Source organism: Suillus subalutaceus (genome assembly GCF_016647625.1).
Source record: "Suillus subalutaceus strain FC151 chromosome Unknown DFJ58scaffold_23, whole genome shotgun sequence".
Classification (NCBI taxonomy): Eukaryota; Fungi; Basidiomycota; class Agaricomycetes; order Boletales; family Suillaceae; genus Suillus; species Suillus subalutaceus.
In genome coordinates this window covers 293303-310942 of record NW_024540272.1, presented here as the reverse complement: position 1 = coordinate 310942, position 17640 = coordinate 293303, and the positions used below count along the sequence as shown (strand labels likewise).

The 17640-nt window shown below is 49.3% G+C and overlaps 6 protein-coding genes across 6 annotated transcripts; 4 read left to right on the top strand and 2 right to left on the bottom strand.

Annotated features, from left to right (window-relative positions):
• Positions 1–154: 154 nt before the first annotated feature.
• On the top strand, positions 155–1594 carry DFJ58DRAFT_774071 (uncharacterized protein). Its single transcript, XM_041389363.1, has 4 exons — positions 155–433; positions 511–621; positions 669–1282; positions 1330–1594. Exons 1-3 carry the CDS (start codon positions 249–251, stop codon positions 1243–1245), a joined length of 873 nt encoding a protein of 290 aa, XP_041246847.1. The 5' UTR covers positions 155–248; the 3' UTR covers positions 1246–1282; positions 1330–1594.
• A 727-nt stretch (positions 1595–2321) lies between these two features.
• DFJ58DRAFT_774068 (uncharacterized protein) lies at positions 2322–5087 on the bottom strand. The gene is made up of 8 exons (XM_041389362.1): positions 4803–5087; positions 4746–4778; positions 4376–4718; positions 3496–4326; positions 3243–3440; positions 3107–3196; positions 2718–3012; positions 2322–2664 (listed from the first exon to the last, which is right to left on the bottom strand). The coding sequence occupies exons 1-8, from the start codon at positions 5012–5014 to the stop codon at positions 2429–2431; spliced, it is 2238 nt and encodes a 745-aa protein (XP_041246846.1). The 5' UTR covers positions 5015–5087; the 3' UTR covers positions 2322–2428.
• Positions 5088–5171: 84 nt separating this feature from the next.
• On the top strand, positions 5172–8875 carry DFJ58DRAFT_774060 (uncharacterized protein). The gene is made up of 4 exons (XM_041389361.1): positions 5172–5291; positions 5340–6112; positions 6162–8760; positions 8825–8875. The coding sequence occupies exons 1-3, from the start codon at positions 5205–5207 to the stop codon at positions 8518–8520; spliced, it is 3219 nt and encodes a 1072-aa protein (XP_041246845.1). The 5' UTR covers positions 5172–5204; the 3' UTR covers positions 8521–8760; positions 8825–8875.
• On the top strand, positions 8748–11767 carry DFJ58DRAFT_774056 (uncharacterized protein). Its single transcript, XM_041389360.1, has 7 exons — positions 8748–9162; positions 9220–9458; positions 9519–9762; positions 9924–10339; positions 10387–10642; positions 10698–11256; positions 11281–11767. The coding sequence occupies exons 1-7, from the start codon at positions 8815–8817 to the stop codon at positions 11385–11387; spliced, it is 2169 nt and encodes a 722-aa protein (XP_041246844.1). The 5' UTR covers positions 8748–8814; the 3' UTR covers positions 11388–11767.
• A 627-nt stretch (positions 11768–12394) lies between these two features.
• Positions 12395–14310, bottom strand: DFJ58DRAFT_725028 (major facilitator superfamily domain-containing protein; the record flags this gene model as incomplete). The annotated part of the gene is made up of 12 exons (XM_041385168.1): positions 12395–12471; positions 12532–12707; positions 12756–12864; positions 12915–13046; positions 13103–13229; positions 13282–13345; positions 13395–13717; positions 13770–13791; positions 13857–13912; positions 13969–13993; positions 14044–14067; positions 14129–14310. The coding sequence occupies 12 exons, from the start codon at positions 14308–14310 to the stop codon at positions 12395–12397; spliced, it is 1317 nt and encodes a 438-aa protein (XP_041246843.1).
• A 750-nt stretch (positions 14311–15060) lies between these two features.
• On the top strand, positions 15061–17309 carry DFJ58DRAFT_214928 (MFS general substrate transporter). Its single transcript, XM_041379284.1, has 12 exons — positions 15061–15433; positions 15487–15510; positions 15558–15582; positions 15638–15693; positions 15752–15773; positions 15826–16148; positions 16203–16266; positions 16318–16444; positions 16496–16627; positions 16677–16785; positions 16839–17026; positions 17076–17309. Exons 1-12 carry the CDS (start codon positions 15222–15224, stop codon positions 17153–17155), a joined length of 1362 nt encoding a protein of 453 aa, XP_041246842.1. The 5' UTR covers positions 15061–15221; the 3' UTR covers positions 17156–17309.
• Positions 17310–17640: the final 331 nt, after the last annotated feature.

Sequence of the window (17640 nt, the reverse complement as noted above, 5' to 3'; positions counted from 1 at the left end):
TTCAAGCAGCAGGGTTGAAGATTCACATATCACGGGTAAAACAGATCATTCGCGACGGGTGACCACTGTCAGAAAGACGCCGGAGTATTATCGCCTGGGACAATCATGATGTATGTGTTATCTCAGTCTGGCCCTGGATCTATAGTTAGCACTTGCCGTGGGCGCAAGGCTCCTGCCTTGTATGTTGAAGCGAAATGATGCACCGCTCCCATAAAGGCTCCTTTGGTCCTTCTTGACGCAACACACCAATGGCTGCCATAACCAGCAGCAACCTGGAGGCTGCCTCGCACGCTACAGTACGACTCGCTCAATCCATGACAAGCGAAAACCATTTTGACGAGTCCAAAACGAGAAGTGGAACACCCCTATCGGACGTCTCGCCCAGCGCCCAAGCATGCTGTACTCCACCTCCTTGTTCTCCAGAGTTGAAATGGTGTGTGACGTGAGCGATTATCTCTTGACAGAGAAGACCACTAAGCAATCTGGCGACCTATAACATTGTATTCATAGTGGTACACAAGATTGCACGAATGACGAGTGGAACAAAGCTCCACAAAATAGGAAAGCGACATTTTGTTTGTCACAAATTTTTATCAAGTTTCTGAAACGAGATCAAACTCCGTGAGCCTTCCAACCTTGAACCATTACTAGCCTTACCGCTGCAATAGAGTAGAATGTATTGCCTGCGGGGATAAGGTCCCACCAAAGCAAAGTTTCCGTGCGCCATGTGCTCATCACTATTGCCGGGAATGCATAGCGAATTTCGCGAAGGCGTCCATGAAAGACGAATCTCTGTATCCCTTGCAGTGTTGCCAGATTCGAATGCCGGCCAAGAAAGTCGATCGACAATTACCTAAACCACTGCAGACAGGATTTCGTGCCAAGACTGTGGAATATTCGGTCCCGCCGACTACACGAGTGTACTGCGCGAATCAGAAATGCTCTGCATTCTTGTGCTCCTCAGACACTCGCAAGACGAACATGACTTGCCGTATGTGTGGCACCGCGATGTGTCTTGCATGCAAGAATAGGAGACATTTAGGAGAGGAATGCGTAGAGGCAGGACTGCAAAGAGACTTGAAGAGACTTGCAGATGATAAAAATTGGCAGTCGTGTCCTGGTTGCCGGGCGATCATCGAACGTACAGATGGGTGCAGCCACATCACGTGTCGCTGCTCCACCCACTTCTGTTATCGATGTGGAGCCCGCTGGCGAAAGTGTTTTTGCCACAAAGAGGATCACTAAGTCCCCTATCATCATAGCAGGAAGTTGTTACACCACGGTGAGGCAAAATATCAGATGTACTTTTAGGTTATTCACTGATTCCAGTATTGTTGGTCAATTTAGTGCCAAGGATAGTAAGTATATGCAGCAGTAAAGAAACGCCCAAACATTAAATCTTTTAGCTAGATGTCTCATTATGAACATACCCTTCTTTTTACGCACTATACGCATGCACGTGTATAGCCTTTGCGGAACAACTTCGTACAAATCACAATTCGAACCAATATCTGTATGTATAAGCATGTTATATGCTCGGTGTATGTTTCAGTTACAGTAGTTTATGGGCTTCATTCACTTGCTCACAGAAGCCTTGCAGTACTGTCACGAAGGCCTAAGACATCAAAGAACAGATAAGCGGGACATACAATGCATAACCATTGGAAGAAAACGATCTACATAGAAGGGGCCACGACGATATGTTGAGTTAGACGTCCCGCGTCGAAACCCACTGTAGATGACTCCATCGCAGCTTTTCATCTTGCGGATATCTTTTATTTCTGCGCACGGTCATGTTCCTCCAAGTGGATGAGAGATGAACTCATTGGATGGCTAAAAGTTAATATCATCTTGCACACTCCTAGTGACTAGGTGAGTCCCTGAGTAAAAATCCTCGTCCCCTGCCTTTGCGAAGATAGGTCAGCGAAAACACCTGATCAAAAGATTGAACTAGGACGCTGCAGTGTTATCAAAGGCATCTTACCGCTGCCCGTCGATGGATCGTCCTATGATGGCTTTCTTCGAGTCTGAGCTTGGAGAGCGGCACGCAGATCGGAGGGGGTAGGACAAAGAAAGTAGAACAGACGGGCTGTCACGGTGATGAGCGGATGCCGAGGAGGGGATGGCAAAAGTGTGCGATGTAGAGGACGACGAGACCATCCTCGTACCACGCTCGACGCAATGTACAAAAATTGCGACGGGCGGATACGAGAAGTCCTCATTGAAAATCTGGGATGCAAAGATAGCGACAGTTGAAGCTGGAGAGAAACTTTGAATCAAGACGCTAATTACTAATTAGGATTCTCGGATATTACATAATGTATTTCGATCCAAACAAAAAACCCATCACATTCAAAGCGACAAAATCTAGCGCTAGTACTAGTACTGTCGCTACCTACACCTACCACTACTAAACCAAACCAAAACCCTAACCCCTCCCCGCACCAACCCTCCTGTAAAACAACAAATACGCACACCTCATCGTCTCATCCTTCTCTACGCCCCCAAACACATCCTCGGCTCTCAAATCCGAAACCAATTCATCGTCAATGCGTATCCACCCCTCGCGCGCCTTCGTAGGTGGAGTTGACATGTCGATATTGGGGTGAAGGACGTCGAGGGTGTAGTGTCCGCCTGAGGCCGAGAGGCCGTGATGGTAGAGCGCTGCATGAGTTGGTAAGGTTACTTGTGGCGAGTGTAGACAGAAACAGACACACCTCCAAACAACCGATACCTCGTCCCATTCACCTTCCTCCCCTGTACCATCACCTCACTTCCAACCTCCAGCTCAGGCGTAAACCCAACCTGTTTCCCAACTTTTGCAACGCCCCCTTTATTGGCGTCGTACAAGAACCGCTTGAGATGCAGGATGAGGATCGGAGGGAGGGACTCGATGTGCACTTGTTGAGTAGCGTCAAGGGTGGCGCCGGGGCGGGTTACGGAAGTGACTTGCACGGATTGGGGAGTGGAGATGTGCGTTAGGGCGTCTTTGATTGTGTGAATCGTGTCGCGCTGTACAATGTCAATTTGGTCAGCAGTGAGCTTCCAAGGGATGGCGAGATGACAAACTTGGATATCTAACCGCAGACTAGCGCCAGTCTTCGACAACGGCAGAGTCTTTTTGGTGTGGTACGCGGAGGATGGAGCGGAATTTGCCGCCAAATATACGGGTCATGGGGGAGTCGGCTGTCTTTGTCTAGGAAAGGTGAGTATGGATACAAAGGAGTAAGGGGAGACCTTACGGAGCGCGTGATGACGGTGCGATTACGCTTGCCCACCTCGAGCCAGCCGTCTTCTTGTGTGTTGTTTGCTGGAGCGTTGTTATTCTGAGCTGGAGCTGGGCTGGGGTTAGTGAGTGACGCGGAAAGCGTCAAGAGCTCTTCTTCGAGCGTGTCGAGATAGAATCCAAGAAACTCTTCTGCATCTTCTTGATGTCCACCCTGCCGATACAACTCAGTATCAAAAACGCCAAAAGAAGTAGGAAAGAGTACTCACGCGCATATGGTCGAACCTCTTCTTCTCCTTCAAAGCATCATATACATAAGTCGGCATAAACGAATCCATAATATCTTCATCAACTTCCTCATGTACGAGACCATTTGATCCATAGCGCTCTACGCCCTTGCCCTTGCCCTCAACAGGCGCCTTCTCTTTTGGCGAAAATTCCCTCACAAACCGAATAGTAGCATCGACCAGCGGGGTATTAGACTGCTCCGTAGGCTCAAGCAACCGCCCGAGATCTGTGAAGAAGCGCCAGAATGGAGGACAGTACACGAGGACCTGGAGAACCGCGTTAGCGAAGCACAAGTTGCCAGAGTTGACAAGGCCGCGTGGCCTGATGCGAATGGGAGCTGCGGATGATCCGCCGGAATTGAGCAAATTCAGAAGTTCGGACTTTTTAGGGTGGGAGGGGGATTTTGTGGAAGCGGGGTTTGGGGGAGGGGAGGCGGGGATGGAGAAGCCTACGACGGAGGATGCGGGGAGGTTGGAGGGGCCGGGTTTGCGGAGGAGAGAAGCCCATGATACGGCGGGCTTTGGGGCGGGTGCGGGTGTAGGGGCTGACGTGGAGGCTTCTGCGTTGGATGGCTTGGACACAGTAGCAGGTTCTGCATCAGATGGGATGGGAGTAACAGTGGAGGTAGAAGGATCTACATCGGATATCGCAGAAGGTTCTACATCAGGTAAGGAGGGCGCAGCAGCGGACGTAGAAGGTTCTGAATCAGGTTCGGGTAGCTTAGGTGCCTCTACGTGATCAGGGGATGATGCTTCAAGCTCTGGTTCGGTGGGGGTTGACGTGGCATCCACCGATGGTTGTTGTTCGGGAGCCTTTTGCAAGAGAAAATGAAGTGTTAGTAGAGTCCGGTGAGCCGGGCACAGGTGTATCAAATGCTGTCGAAAGCGGAGGAGTCGTATTTGATTCCGTGCCATCTGGGATATCAGAAGGCGGGGTTGGCGCTGATAGATCTATAACGACTGGTGTAGGAGATGGAGGAGGTGTTGGAATATCGAGTGCGTATTGAATGACATCGCGAGGAGGATGAGCTAGAGGAGAGATGATGATACCAGGAGCTGTTGATGGATCCGTGGGACGTTTTGACCAAATAACCCAACCACCTAGTTTTGGATCTGTGCTAGGCATAGGTGATGAAGGAGGTGAAGTTGGTGGTGGATTGGGCGTCTCCTCGGGTTCTATATTTTTACTTCCGATCTGATCGCCGCTAGATTGAAGAGAAGGAAGAGTTGACAATTGTTTTGGTAAGGGAGAAAGCGGTTGCTGGCTGTGTTGTTGCCAGTAAGCAGACCTTGGAACATAAGGAGCAGGCTGAGGATGAGGATGATGATAATTGTAATGAGGATGAAATATTGGTCGGTGAATGTGTCCATTCATTGGTACATTGACATTGACAGGATATCGCTGATATTGACCAGGAAATGGCCCAGCAGCTCCGTAAGGGTAATGATAATAATTCGAAGGACCAGGAGGACCAGCATGAGCTGCCATACGATCGCTCATGACTAGACTGCCGTTGCCGTTGAGTAAATGCTAAAATATAACGAACTCAACGCACCTGGCAGCGAGCAGAGATGACTAGGTCTAGGTTGGGCTAGGTCAAGGGCCTCTTCAAATTCTCATTCTTGTTGTACTTTGTTTGTAAACATGCCGAAATCGACTGCAACCGAGTGGACTGTCACTGTCACTGACGATGAGCATCGAGCAGAACGAGCTCAATGACGAGCACCCACTCGTCCTCGAACTCTCCAGTCTCAGACAAACAGCAGCTCGCTTTCAGGTACTTTTCATTTCATATACCTCTGCACTGACTATTCATATTCATTAGCATGAAGCACACCAAGCTGCTCTCAAACTTCAACGTCACACTCTAGCAGCAGCCCAAACAAACGTCCGCTTACATTTCCTCGAATCACAAAATTCCTTACTTGCGTCTGAGCTCACTATCCTCCGCGCTCACCCATTACCCAACTCCCAATCAGACACCCACGTCGTCCAAGAGCTCACTCTCGCCCTAAGACGCTCTTCCGAGAAACTTGACCTCACAGAACATGCATTAGCAGAAAGGACAGCCGAAGTCGTAAACACCCGTACCGAAGCCCAAAAAGCACGCTACGACGCAGGGGGCGCTTATAAACTCGCCGCAAGTGCTCGTGCCCGCGAAGAGGAAGGTAAAGTCCGCGAACGTGGCTTGGAAACGCGTCTCCAAGCTGTAGAGGAGGAACGCAGGCTCATAGAGCTCGTGGTGCACGAGTATGCTGATCTCGTGCGCAGTTTGGATGGCAGGAAGAGCTCGCTTGGTAATGGGGGTGCAGTACTGCAAAACACGTCTGCGTCTGCATCTTCTCTCACTCTCGTCGAAGGGCTCCATGAGGGTAAATCAAGCTTGCATCGCCTCATAACTGAATTTGCTTCCGAGATCGAGAAACGAGAAACTAGCATTACCCAGCTACGCAATGAGATCGCGAATTTGGAGAGCATCCTCGATGCAGAGCGTAAAACAGCCGCTCAAGACCGTGCTTACCTCGCAAAAGCGCAGTTAGAACTAGAGGCACTAAAGCTAGACGATACCACAGCAGCCAAGATGGTCTCCCGATACATGTACGTGCCTCATACATGTATTGCTTCAACAAATTCGAACATCGCACAGGAAATTTTCGCAGTCCCAGACTAATGCCCTTCAATCCACACTCACGACTTTCCAAACACGACACGCATCCACCCAACATACTCTCCAATCCACAATCAACGATACCGAAGCACGGATGCATGCTCACATGGCCGAGAACGCACGTCTTCGCGACGCCTTAGAAGAACTCGGCGAAGAAGTCACCAGGGAAGCATATGGGCGGAGGAGGGAGGTTGCACTGCGTCTTGCCCTTCTCGCACGGGAAGAAGCGCTCGGCGAAGCCCTACGCAGATGGGTTCGAAGAGCCCAAGAAGGTATACACCGCTGCACAGACGCAGATAGTCAGACGTATGCAACTTTTGAGCTGGCTGTGAACGGTGCGGAGAGTCTTTTGATGGCACTGGATGCGGAAGTGGCTTTGGGGGATGGGAGTTTGGTTACTGGTGTATTGGGGAGATTAGTTCTTGCTAAGGACGCCGTGATGAGGATGAGTGAAGAAATTGGGGTGGAAGTTGGAAGAAGGGTCGCTGCTGAGCGGAGGCTTTCTTGGGGCATAGGGTCCCCCGACGGGGTTGTCCACGAGCAGATCATTGCGGTCGGAAGAACACCCATTGATGTTACAGAACAGCCAGCTCATACACAAGACACGAACACTGATATCTCACATACCCAGGATCTAATACCCGCTTCTCCACAAGCACTTACACCTCCTCCAAGTCTCCCAACAGAGGACAACAGGTGTACGTCTGCACCCGTCATAGGCGACATCATGCCTGGTACTTCACATCTGCTTCTTGATATACCCACTGAATCAAGCCAGTCGCCTGCTGTCCCGACCCTCGATCTGACCCAGACCCCCACTGAGAAAGAGGCGTGTATTCTGCTGCAGTCTGCCGAACTACGTACGCCTTTGGCTTCCGCGAATGAGCTGACTATGGAGCCTGTTGACATGGATGGAATTTCGGATACTCAAAAAGTTAAATTGCACGTTCAAACACCTGATACTGAAGGTACAACTTTACCCGTCGTAGGCGACACCACGCCTGGCACTTCGGAGCTGCTTCTCGATTTACCCGTCGAACCAAGTCCGTCGCCTGCAGTCTCAATCCTCGATCTGATTCAGACCCCCGCTGGGGAGCGCAACCCTTTGGCTTCTGTGAATGAGTCGACTATGGGGCATGACACCGATGGAATTTGGGATACTAAGGATACCCCACTACCCCTTCCCCTAACGAATCTTGCAGTAAAAGAAGAAAGTCCCACCAACCAATTTTTGGGAAGAAACGAAGATTCTGGTGTCTTCTTCACTCCAGCTGCTCCAACTCCAGAAGTTCAAGCAGTCGCTCCAGCTAATGAACCCAACAACTTAACCGCCACCATCATTCCCTCATCACAATCTCCCTCCATCCCAGATGAAATCCCATCCTTACTATCCTCCCTCACCAAAGTCAATCACCGCTATGATGCCTTCCAACACGCATTCCGTGACTGCTCTCTCGCACTCAAAGACCTCAAACGCTTGCTCCCTCCCATCGCTATCGCTTCTCCGCCGACACTGACACCAACACCTTCTCACTCTCCCCAATCCCTCCTCCGTACCGCCCTAGACCGCATATCCGACTACACCGAAGACGCCCGTGTTGAGCTCGAAATCCGTATCACAGATGAAGCGCTCACCATTCGCGGCTTCGAGACCCTCCTCACCGTTCCAGGTGCGCTGTCCCTTTCATCGGATTCGAATTTGGACCTTGAAGAAATGCGTGCATTTATTGATGGGCGTGATGAGGGTGTGAGGAAGGCTGGGGAGAGGCTTGAGAAGAAATTGGGGGATGTGCAGCATGATGTGGCGGTTGTCAAGCGAGCAGTTCATGACCTTCAGGTTCAGCTTGACGAGGAGAGGGAACCAGAGGAAGACAAGAGCTGGTCCGCATGGACATCAAGCCTCCTCCCTCGTTCATCCACGCCTACACCAACCCAAACGCCTACGTTCGGTTCTGTGATGACTTCTCCGCGATTGAGGCGTTCCCCCTCAGTGAAGCAGCTTTCTTCGCTTGCGGAGCTAGAGTTGAGGATTCCTATGCCGTTGCCTGCCTCGACACCTCAACCTCAGCCTGAGTATGGGGGCCTTGGTCTTGGGGTGGGATCTGGAGAATTTTCGCTGGGGTTGGGACGTCAACGGACGATGTCGATGATGTATTCGTTGGGGATTGGGTCTAGGGCTTCGGTTTCGACTTCGCCGTTGGGGTCGGTCTCGCCGTTGGGGATACCTGGGATGTCGCCTGTGAAGAGTGTGAAGAGTGGGGGAAGTAGGAATAGGTTTGTTACGACCCCGCTCACTGGTGAGACCCGCCGTGACCGTGATGAAAGTGATGTCGAGTGATAGGTTTGGACACTTGCCATGCGTGCAATTTGATGTCATACTTGGTTGTTCTATTGCTCTGTATGATACATCAGTTGCTAGGTTGGGACTGTTTTGCATACCTCCTACTTGTGTAAGTATAGTAGTGGGATCATTGATCACTTGCACAGATTGCGAGCGCTTAATAAGTTACAACGTCGGGACCGTCATCGATGGACATGACTTGGTCACGTGTAGATAAAACGTTTCGTGGAGCAAACGGTCAGTTGCTCAGCGCCATTCCTTGCATCCTTCTCCAATCCTTCTCATACAATCATGTCTGCAGCAACTGCTCCCCAGCCTCAGGCCCAGACTCAGACTTCTCCTTCAGCCAAGCGTGGCAAACGAGGCGGACACAGAGGCCAAGGCGGTCATCGCGGAGGTGGTAAATCCCGAGGCCGCAAGAATTCAAGTGCGGCCGCACCAGCCGACCCTGTTTCTACTCAGCCAACCCAGAATGAAGTCGCGCCTGCCCCAGAAGCCACAGACGACGCAGTGGTGTGCTGGATCTGCGCAGAGCCCGTCAAATACTACTCAGTATCAGCGTGCAACCACCGGACGTGTCATGTCTGTGCTCTACGCTTGAGAGCGCTTTATAAAAAACTGGATTGCACATTTTGCAAGGCGCGTCTGTCTTTTCTTAGTCCCACCTACGAAGTTTGACGCTGGGGCGTTTACTAGGAACCCCAAACAACTGTGATATTCACGACTTCCCCCGATGCGCTTTTTTCTTCCTACACCCCCGACATGATCCCGCACAAAGACTCTAAGTTATTAATCTACTTCGAGTCCACTGACATGATGGAAGAGACGCTTATTCTTCTGCGATTTAATTGTCCTGATTCGCAGTGCGATTATACCGGGACTGGATGGGGTGATCTTAAATTGCATGTCCGGGGTACACACGGGAAGATGATGTGGTACGTGCATCAGATATTTAAGCTTGCGCACTGAGCACAGACCTTTCATGTCCTTGAAAGTGACCTGTGTATCCGATCCAAGAAGGTTTTCAGTCACGAGCACGCTTTGTACCCCCCCAACGTCCTACCTTTACACTTGCCATCTATGCTGCATCGGTCTCATAAACAAGTGACAAAAGAGCCGATTGAAGGCGGCGTGCATCCATTATGCGGGTTCTGCAAGGAATGTTTTTTCAGTGATGATGAGTTGTATGTTCACATGCGCGAACGCCACGAGGAGTGCTTCATCTGCAAACGGAATGAAGTACGAGATCAATAGTTAGTCTTTTTTTAATGACATTCGCTCGGTGAAAAATTAAGCTGATGCATCCGTCGTTTGTTTTGTCTAGCTTTCAAAATTATGAGGCCCTCGTACGATCTTTTTGGCTGCATTGATATTGATACTTGTAGTGATTCCCTCGTCAGGAACAACATTTTGATCAAGGGCATTTTGCGTGTTCAAAACCTGCTTGTCAAGCTCAAAAATTCGTGGTGTTTGGATCTGCGATCGACCTCAAGGCGCATCAGGTTGAAGTACATGGTGCAGAGATGACTTCAAGGGATAAGAAGAACACTCAGCGGGTTGAGGCGGAATTTGAGTTCGGGGATGCTGGTGGTGGGCGTAGGGGGAGACGGGACCGAGATCGAGATCGAGAACATGAGCCGCCGCCTGCTGCGCAGCCTAGGGCAGTGGCACGGCGCAGGGAAGCATTTGGTGGCCATCTGACTAGCAGTTCTCCTGCGCCTAATGGGGTACAAACGCCGCAGTCGTCTGGACCTAGCCGACGGGCGTCGCCATCCCCACAGCGAAGCGGGGAGGAGGTCGATCCTGTTGTTGCTCAGTAAGAATTTTGTGAGGAACTCTGAATTTTTTTCTCACTCCGTATAGGCGTCATGCGGCGTTCATTTCACGATTACAATCTGTTGCGCCAAACCCCATCACTGCAGTGCTCGCTGCTAAAGCTGCTGTCCGAGGATTCCGACTCAACGAATCCACCGCCCGTGATCTCATCTCGACGATATGGAACGTTCTTGACAGAAATTTAGATGATACTGCGGGTATTGTCAATGCTATTGTCGACTTATTTGAGGAAGAAGAGAAAAAGTCTAATCTGCTCTCCTCTTGGAACAGCTTCAAAATTGAGGTATTTTGCCAACCGCTGTATTTGTGCCGCGGTGGATCTGACAGCGAGATCGCAGCAACGTCAGCAGTTTCCTGATCTAGTACCTCAGGAAGTGGGGTCAGGCTATGCCAGTATCGCATCCGGTCGCGTCTTGAACGTGAAGCATGCTACTGCCACGCGGTCTTCATCGCAATCTTCGAGACAGGTGTGGGATCGCGTTGCACAGGCAGCTGGATCTTCTTCATCCCGCATTGGTTCCGCTCCTACTCCGACACCACGACCGCCAGATAGTTTCTCGGTTCTTGCAACTCCTGCGTTCCGCCAACCACAACGGAGCACCCCGTGGGCTTCTGGTTCTGGATCTTCTAGCACAGGTTCCCGAGCACCGACAACAGTACCGACCCCCGTAGTACAGCAACGCGCTGCTGCGAAGAAAGGTCCGCCGCCGCCGTCGCTTACATCCGCTGCTTTCCCAGGGCTGCCTTCGTCTGGTAACTCTCGTATGAAATCACTGGTCAGCGGGAATCAGTCTCTAAGAAACATTCTTGGTGAGGCTGTTCCGACTGTTGCTGCTTGGAAAAGCAGTGGCACCGCAAGCGGGGGCAGTACTTCCGATTCCGGAAGAACAGAGTGCTGTTGAAGAAATTGCTAGTGGAAAGGGGAAGAAGGGGAAGGGAAAGCAGAAGCAGACCTTGTTTACTCTCGGTTCTTTTCCAACATAAACAGAGGTGTCGTTGTGCCTCCCTATTGCATTCATTCTGGCTAAGGGACTGGGATAGATACATAGATACATTTGAGGTTTGCCAATATTGAAAACTTGATTGCAAACTCTCCACTTTCGTGAGCAATGAGCCTATACTAGTATTCCCCGCATCGCCGGTGCTATTTGTCGTCTGGAGTCTGCGCCAGCAATTTGTATTTCATGCGATCATGCGTTGTAATGCTAACTACAATTAAGGAGACAAAGTGTTGTACCGCGTTGGGCGTAACAATAACATCAAAGACTTCGTGCTGCCCTTACTCATAATTGTTCTAGCGAATGAAACGGCCATCAAATGCATTGGGAACTCGTCACCAGCTATTGCAAATAGGCGTGAAGGATGGGCCGGCGGGTTTCGGCCAAAGGCGAGAGAATGATGACCAAAGGTAAAAAGTCTAGTCACTGAGTAGTGTGACACACCAACTGACCCGTGCTGTCATAGAATTTGGGTTTCCCGCGATGGTGACGGAACCGCAGGAAACTTAGCTAAGTATCTTCAATGACTCTCATTCCTCACGAATTGAATTGCCAGATCATCTCAACACGTTTTAGAGTGTGTTAGATCTTGACACGAATGGACCCTAATATGATAATCTGCAGGTGGATCCGAGGACTCCGAGGTTGTTGATCCCCTTGGGTTGACCTTATACAAACATTCAAGTCCATCGATACCGGTACTTGTGATATCTGGGAAGTCATAGTCATTGATTCTTCCATGATATCACGCGCCTCATCTCTTGCTCACATGTTGTCCTTTGGACAAGTGGGTCTCGGAGCCCGGTGTTGTGGGCCACGTCCTACCAGGTGCTAAGTGTATAGTAGCTTGCTGTTCACAAAGTTGTTTACAATGCCAGATACCAGTTATATAAGGGATGGACTAGAGGGCTCTGAAACAGAATCTATTCCTCCGAATGCGAGACACAACACTACATAAATCACCTCGAAGATCTCTTGCTGCAATGGAAGTGTCGTTCTAGAACAAAGGCCTTGATTTGTTCCACTGAATGGATGATTCAGCACTTGCCCCATAGGGGTGCAAGGAGGTACCGCGCCAGAAGTAGCAATCCAGCAGCAAACATAATGATGCCACCTGGACAGGATCAATGTTCACTCAAATATCGGCATTTTATAAACCTGCCTGCATAGAAACCCGCATCAGCGAACCCTCCTGACGCGGTACAAATAGCGCCTGATATCGGAGGACCTGCAATGGCTCCAAAGCCAGCGAGGGACATGAACATTCCCACTCGGCGTCCTGCGTCTTCCATGTCTCCCATTGCTACGGCAGCTACAGCGAAGAGAGCTACAAATCCTCCCGAGGAGAATCTGTATTGGGTGAGTTGGCAGCTGGTAACGAACAAAGGCCGCACATACCCGTAAATAGTCGCTATTGCAATGAGCTGGGATTCATTTGTAGCAAATGGCCAGGCGAATGTCATAATTCCTGACATCGCAGTAAAAATTACCATGGTATTGAGTGCGCCTGTCAAGGATTAACTGGTGTTACCATAGCCCATAGCCATCGAAACTTACCGATTTTATCTCCCATTAGTCCAGATGACAGACGTCCAAATGTAGATGCCCCATTGGCGATTGCGATTATATAGAATGCAAAGTTTTCGGAGACGCCAATTTCCACGGCACTCACAGAGATATATGTTAACTCTGGTGAATCGATTCAGAATATCAGGAAGCCACAATGGTAACCGCCACGAAAATACCTGTGTAAAGTCCTAAAAATGCCAGTATTCCTGCAATGCTAAAAATGACATATGCTGCGTTGCGGAATGCTTTAAGATTAAAGAGTCCTCCATGAATATTGACGGGTGGAAGACGTCGTTTCAGTAACTTGGGGAACATGCATCAAAGAGAGAGGTATCTTTAGGTGGTGACGACATACTATATTGGCCGTCCCAAGTGTAGCAAGCAGAATGAATCCAAACACACGCATTGTCCATTTAAATCTAAAATTGTATGAGTGAGCCTGAATCGTCGATGATCGGTTGACCGGACCCGATTAATGGTATCAACTTCTGTGCTGCTGCAGGAAACACGGTACTGCCAATTGAAGCTCCAATGGCAGCGAGCGACATGGCGAGGCCACGTTTCCCGTCAAACCAATGCGAGATGACAACTAGTGCCGGACCGACTATGATGCCGCAGCAGATTCCCAAACTGAGACCTTGTACAAGAAAGAACTGCCAAAATTGAGTGCATTCCGCAGTTAGGAATGCGGACGCAATGATAACGCAGCTGGCGGCGAAGCATGGTATTTTGAAGTATCCTAGGTCAAACATTCGTCCCGTAGCAAGTGCTGGAAAGTACACGAGCGCGTACTAGAAGGATACGTGAGCTACACAAGTTTACTGGACCTAGAGATAGATATACCTGCGCAGAACCGATCCATGCTCTGAAGAGTAAAATTCGTACGATAAATCAGTCACAATGTCGCGTCAAATCGACCTAGTACCTTACATATTTGAAGGAGAAGTGTGACGTAGTAGATTTTCCTCGTAATACGCTTGGAAGACCTGAAAGGGGAGGATTTGCAGTAACTGCGAAGTATATGGTAAGAAGCCTTACTTACCCCCCATGTATTAGCTACACCGAACCTGGTGATCACTTGAGTTAAGCTAGGGGCTAAGAAATTGAGACAGCTCACGTAGAAAATAAAACTAAATTGACACTGTAATTTGAAGATATCAGTGATTATTTTAAAGAACTAATGGTGTAGCCCAAGTACTTACGCAACAACGACCAGCCACGCGGCCAACCCTCCATCTGGTGCTCCAGAAAGGTGTGGTGCAGGCTTCTCAGAAACGTGTTGATCCAGTGTTCCCCGATCATCCGCTTCCGGTTTCCACCCAAGGCGAGGCAAGGCTTCAGACACCGGATAAGCCTCGAATTTGCTTTGGGACTCCTCGGACATGGCTCTCAAGACAGAGGGAGATAAAAAATCAAAAAAGGGCGGGGAGAAACTGTACTGGTTTATTCAAGCCATTCTGCCGACGTTATGTAGACTTGGAACAGATGCCAATTAATACTAGCATTTAATTATCCCAATTCTTCTTGCCGAACTATTTGAAAAACTGAGGGCAATATTCTGTTCGACCACCCACCATGTCATTCTGGGAAGCGCCAGCGAAATCCGTATCGACGATCCACTCACTTCAGGAAGATACAAACACAAGCACTAAATATAGTAATCAGTGGACTTGCAGGCCTTTTCGGCTCGGTCATTACGTCAGCGAATTTATCCATACCAAATCCGTGCACATGCACAAGACAACTTCTAGAAGATATATCATATCCCCAAATCTTCATTATTTCTCACAATTTCGTGTCATGGCGGCAGTTTGCAGAGACGCCTCAACTTTGCAACAGTTGACCAACGCTAATAGCGCACACTTGGTCTTGAAGCTACTTGAAGTTGTAGGTGTTTATTTCTCAAACGGTGGCCAAACTACCAATATGATTTTTCACTAACTTAAAGTTGAATCTGCACTATTACCAATAGGTTTAACCTTCAAATCAGTTTGATTGGCAAGCACTACATACAAGGAGCCTACCTATTATCCGGCTTCACTGCTCACCCGAAGACCAGCAAAGGCCAGCAAGTCCAAATGTCCTTGTGACCGTGGCGTCATCAAATGACGCTTCACTGCCGGAGAATGGCGTCTGTGGCTCTCAAGGTTTTGCAAATAGCTCTATGTCGCGGAGAATACTATGTGTACATAACGCCGAGAGCATGATCTGCACACACCAGTACAATTGCTCTTTCCCCCCAGCTGTCTATTAATTCTGACCATTTTTTCTTCATATTGACAGGAGAACAACGCTATGTCCGACTTGGAGAAGTTACCAACTATAGAGTCTTTGCAGGGCATTAACTCCGCGTCTGGAAGCCAACATAGCTTGTCTTACGATACGCAGAAGACAGCAGTAGCCTTCGACCAGGAAATACCGAATGAACAAGCCTCTCGTCAGAAACCTCAGACACTTCTTAGTGAAGCACCAGATGGAGGAATGAGGGCATGGCTTGCAGTTTTTGCGCAAGTACAAGTTCATTTGATCGAAATAGTCACTGAGGTTCTTTGGATTGTAGTGCCGCATTGGTTACATTCTCTACGTAAGCTGTTCCTAAATCTTTTCATAGTCTGACTCAAGGTGTACCAGGTTTGGTTTTTCAAATTCATGGGGTGTAAGTAAGGTTTGTTACGACACACTTGCAGTTCCTACAAATTTCCCCCTTTCAGGTCTTCCAAGCGTATTACGAGGAAAATCTTCTGCTTCACACTCCACCTTCAACTATGTAAGGTGCCAAGCCTGTTTGATGCAACGTTGGATATCTAATTTCTTGCACACTCTAGAGCATGGATCGGTTCTACGCAGGCGTGTCTAATTCTGGTTCTAGCAAGCCTTCTAAGCTCACTTGTGCTGCTAGTATGCACTCACGTACCTTCCGTCACTTGTGACGGGGCGACTGTTTGACCTGGGATACTTCAAAATACCGTTCTTCGCCGCTAGCTGCGTCCTCGTCGCGTGCACTTTCCTAACCGCGGAGTGCACTCAATTCTGGCAGCTCTTCCTGACACAGGGTATCGGCCTAGGAATGGGCTGCGGTTTCGTATTTAGTCCCGCAATCGTCATCGTGTCACAGTGGTTCTCCAAGAGACGTGGCCTTGCTTTGTCTGCCACCACCCTTGGAGCTGCCCTCGGCAGCATCGTGTTTCCTGTAGCGGCACAAAATTTGATTCCGTTAATTGGGTGAATTCGTTTAGTCGATCGTGGGGCAATTCATATCCACTCATACACTTTCAGGTTTAGATGGACAGTTCGTGTATTTGGACTCATGCTGATGGCTGCAATGGGGACAGCCAACATAGTATGTTGTTAGCACCTGAGGACACATCCCCGACCGACGTATTTTCCTCAGTTTCTTAAACGGCGGCTTCCGCCCGTCAACGTTCGCGGGGGACTCTTCAATCTCAAAGCATTCCGCAACAAAGCATATTCCACCTATTGCGTTTCAGGACTTGTGATACTTTTAGGTCTCTATACAGGTACGACCGTTGTGCTTATCATATTGGCTCCTGATATTTTGGTTTCATCAGAGTTAACATATATCTCTGTGAGCGCCGTAGCAATTGGCGTCTCGAAAGATTTTTCATTCTATATAATTGCGATTGCCAATGCGGCATCTGCGTTTGGACGTGTATCATCTGGGCTGTTGGGAGATAAAATTGGTAGACTCGACGGTTGTGTACTATGGGAACATCAGTTGATATTTGACAGGCGCACTCAACACCATGGCAATTTTCACTGCTATCACAGGAATCACGACAATCGCTTGGCCATTTGCTAAAGATGAGCCCCAGCTTATCGCAATTGCCACCATTCACGGGTATGCATTACACTTTTTCACCACTAGCTGCCCAGTCGACCTGACCCATCCAGATTTTCCATCGGAGCATATATAACTCTGTACTCTGCATCTGCCGTGGCAATGGGGAAAATGGAAGACGCAGGGCGTCGAGTGGGAATGTTCATGTCCATCATTGGTTTAGGAGGTATTGCAGGTCCTCCAATATCGGGTGCGATTAGTACCACGACAGGAGGGTTCGCTGCTGCGGGTTATTATGCAGGCAAGTTTATGGCACGTACGATCTTTGAGTGAGCATTGACATTGCCCAGGTGGCAGCATTATATTTGGTGTCGCGTTGCTACTCGTGGCGCAGTACCTTCACCTTGGACGGCTATGGGGCAAATTTTGAATGATCATTCAGCGAAGTGGTGTTGGGTTAATGTGCTCTTGATCGGCACAGGAGTGGATGCGACATGATTCAAGCGTGGCGCCGAGCCCCAGTCACTCTTGTTATAGTGTTAGCTTGTACATTCAAGCTGGGTAGAGAACCTCAAGTTTTCTTGTGTAAGGTGGCCTTTCCTTACTCCGTCTGATTGGGTGGCGAAAGCGACGTGAGATATATACACTGTCCGGCACTTCGCGTTTCTTGTAACATGACCTCCATGACAGGAACAACCGACTGGGCTGGGATGTTCATCCAGACTCGAATATGGCAAGTTCCTGGGGGTCGCTTGGTGGCTAACTTGTCGATAGTTTGATTGTCGTATCAAGATCATCATTGAGGGTTCTCACAAAATTCGTTCACAGAGCACTCGACAATGAGCAATGTAATCCAGACCATATCGAATGGCAAGTAATGATGGAAGCGTCTCGAATGAAAGTTGCAAGACCAAG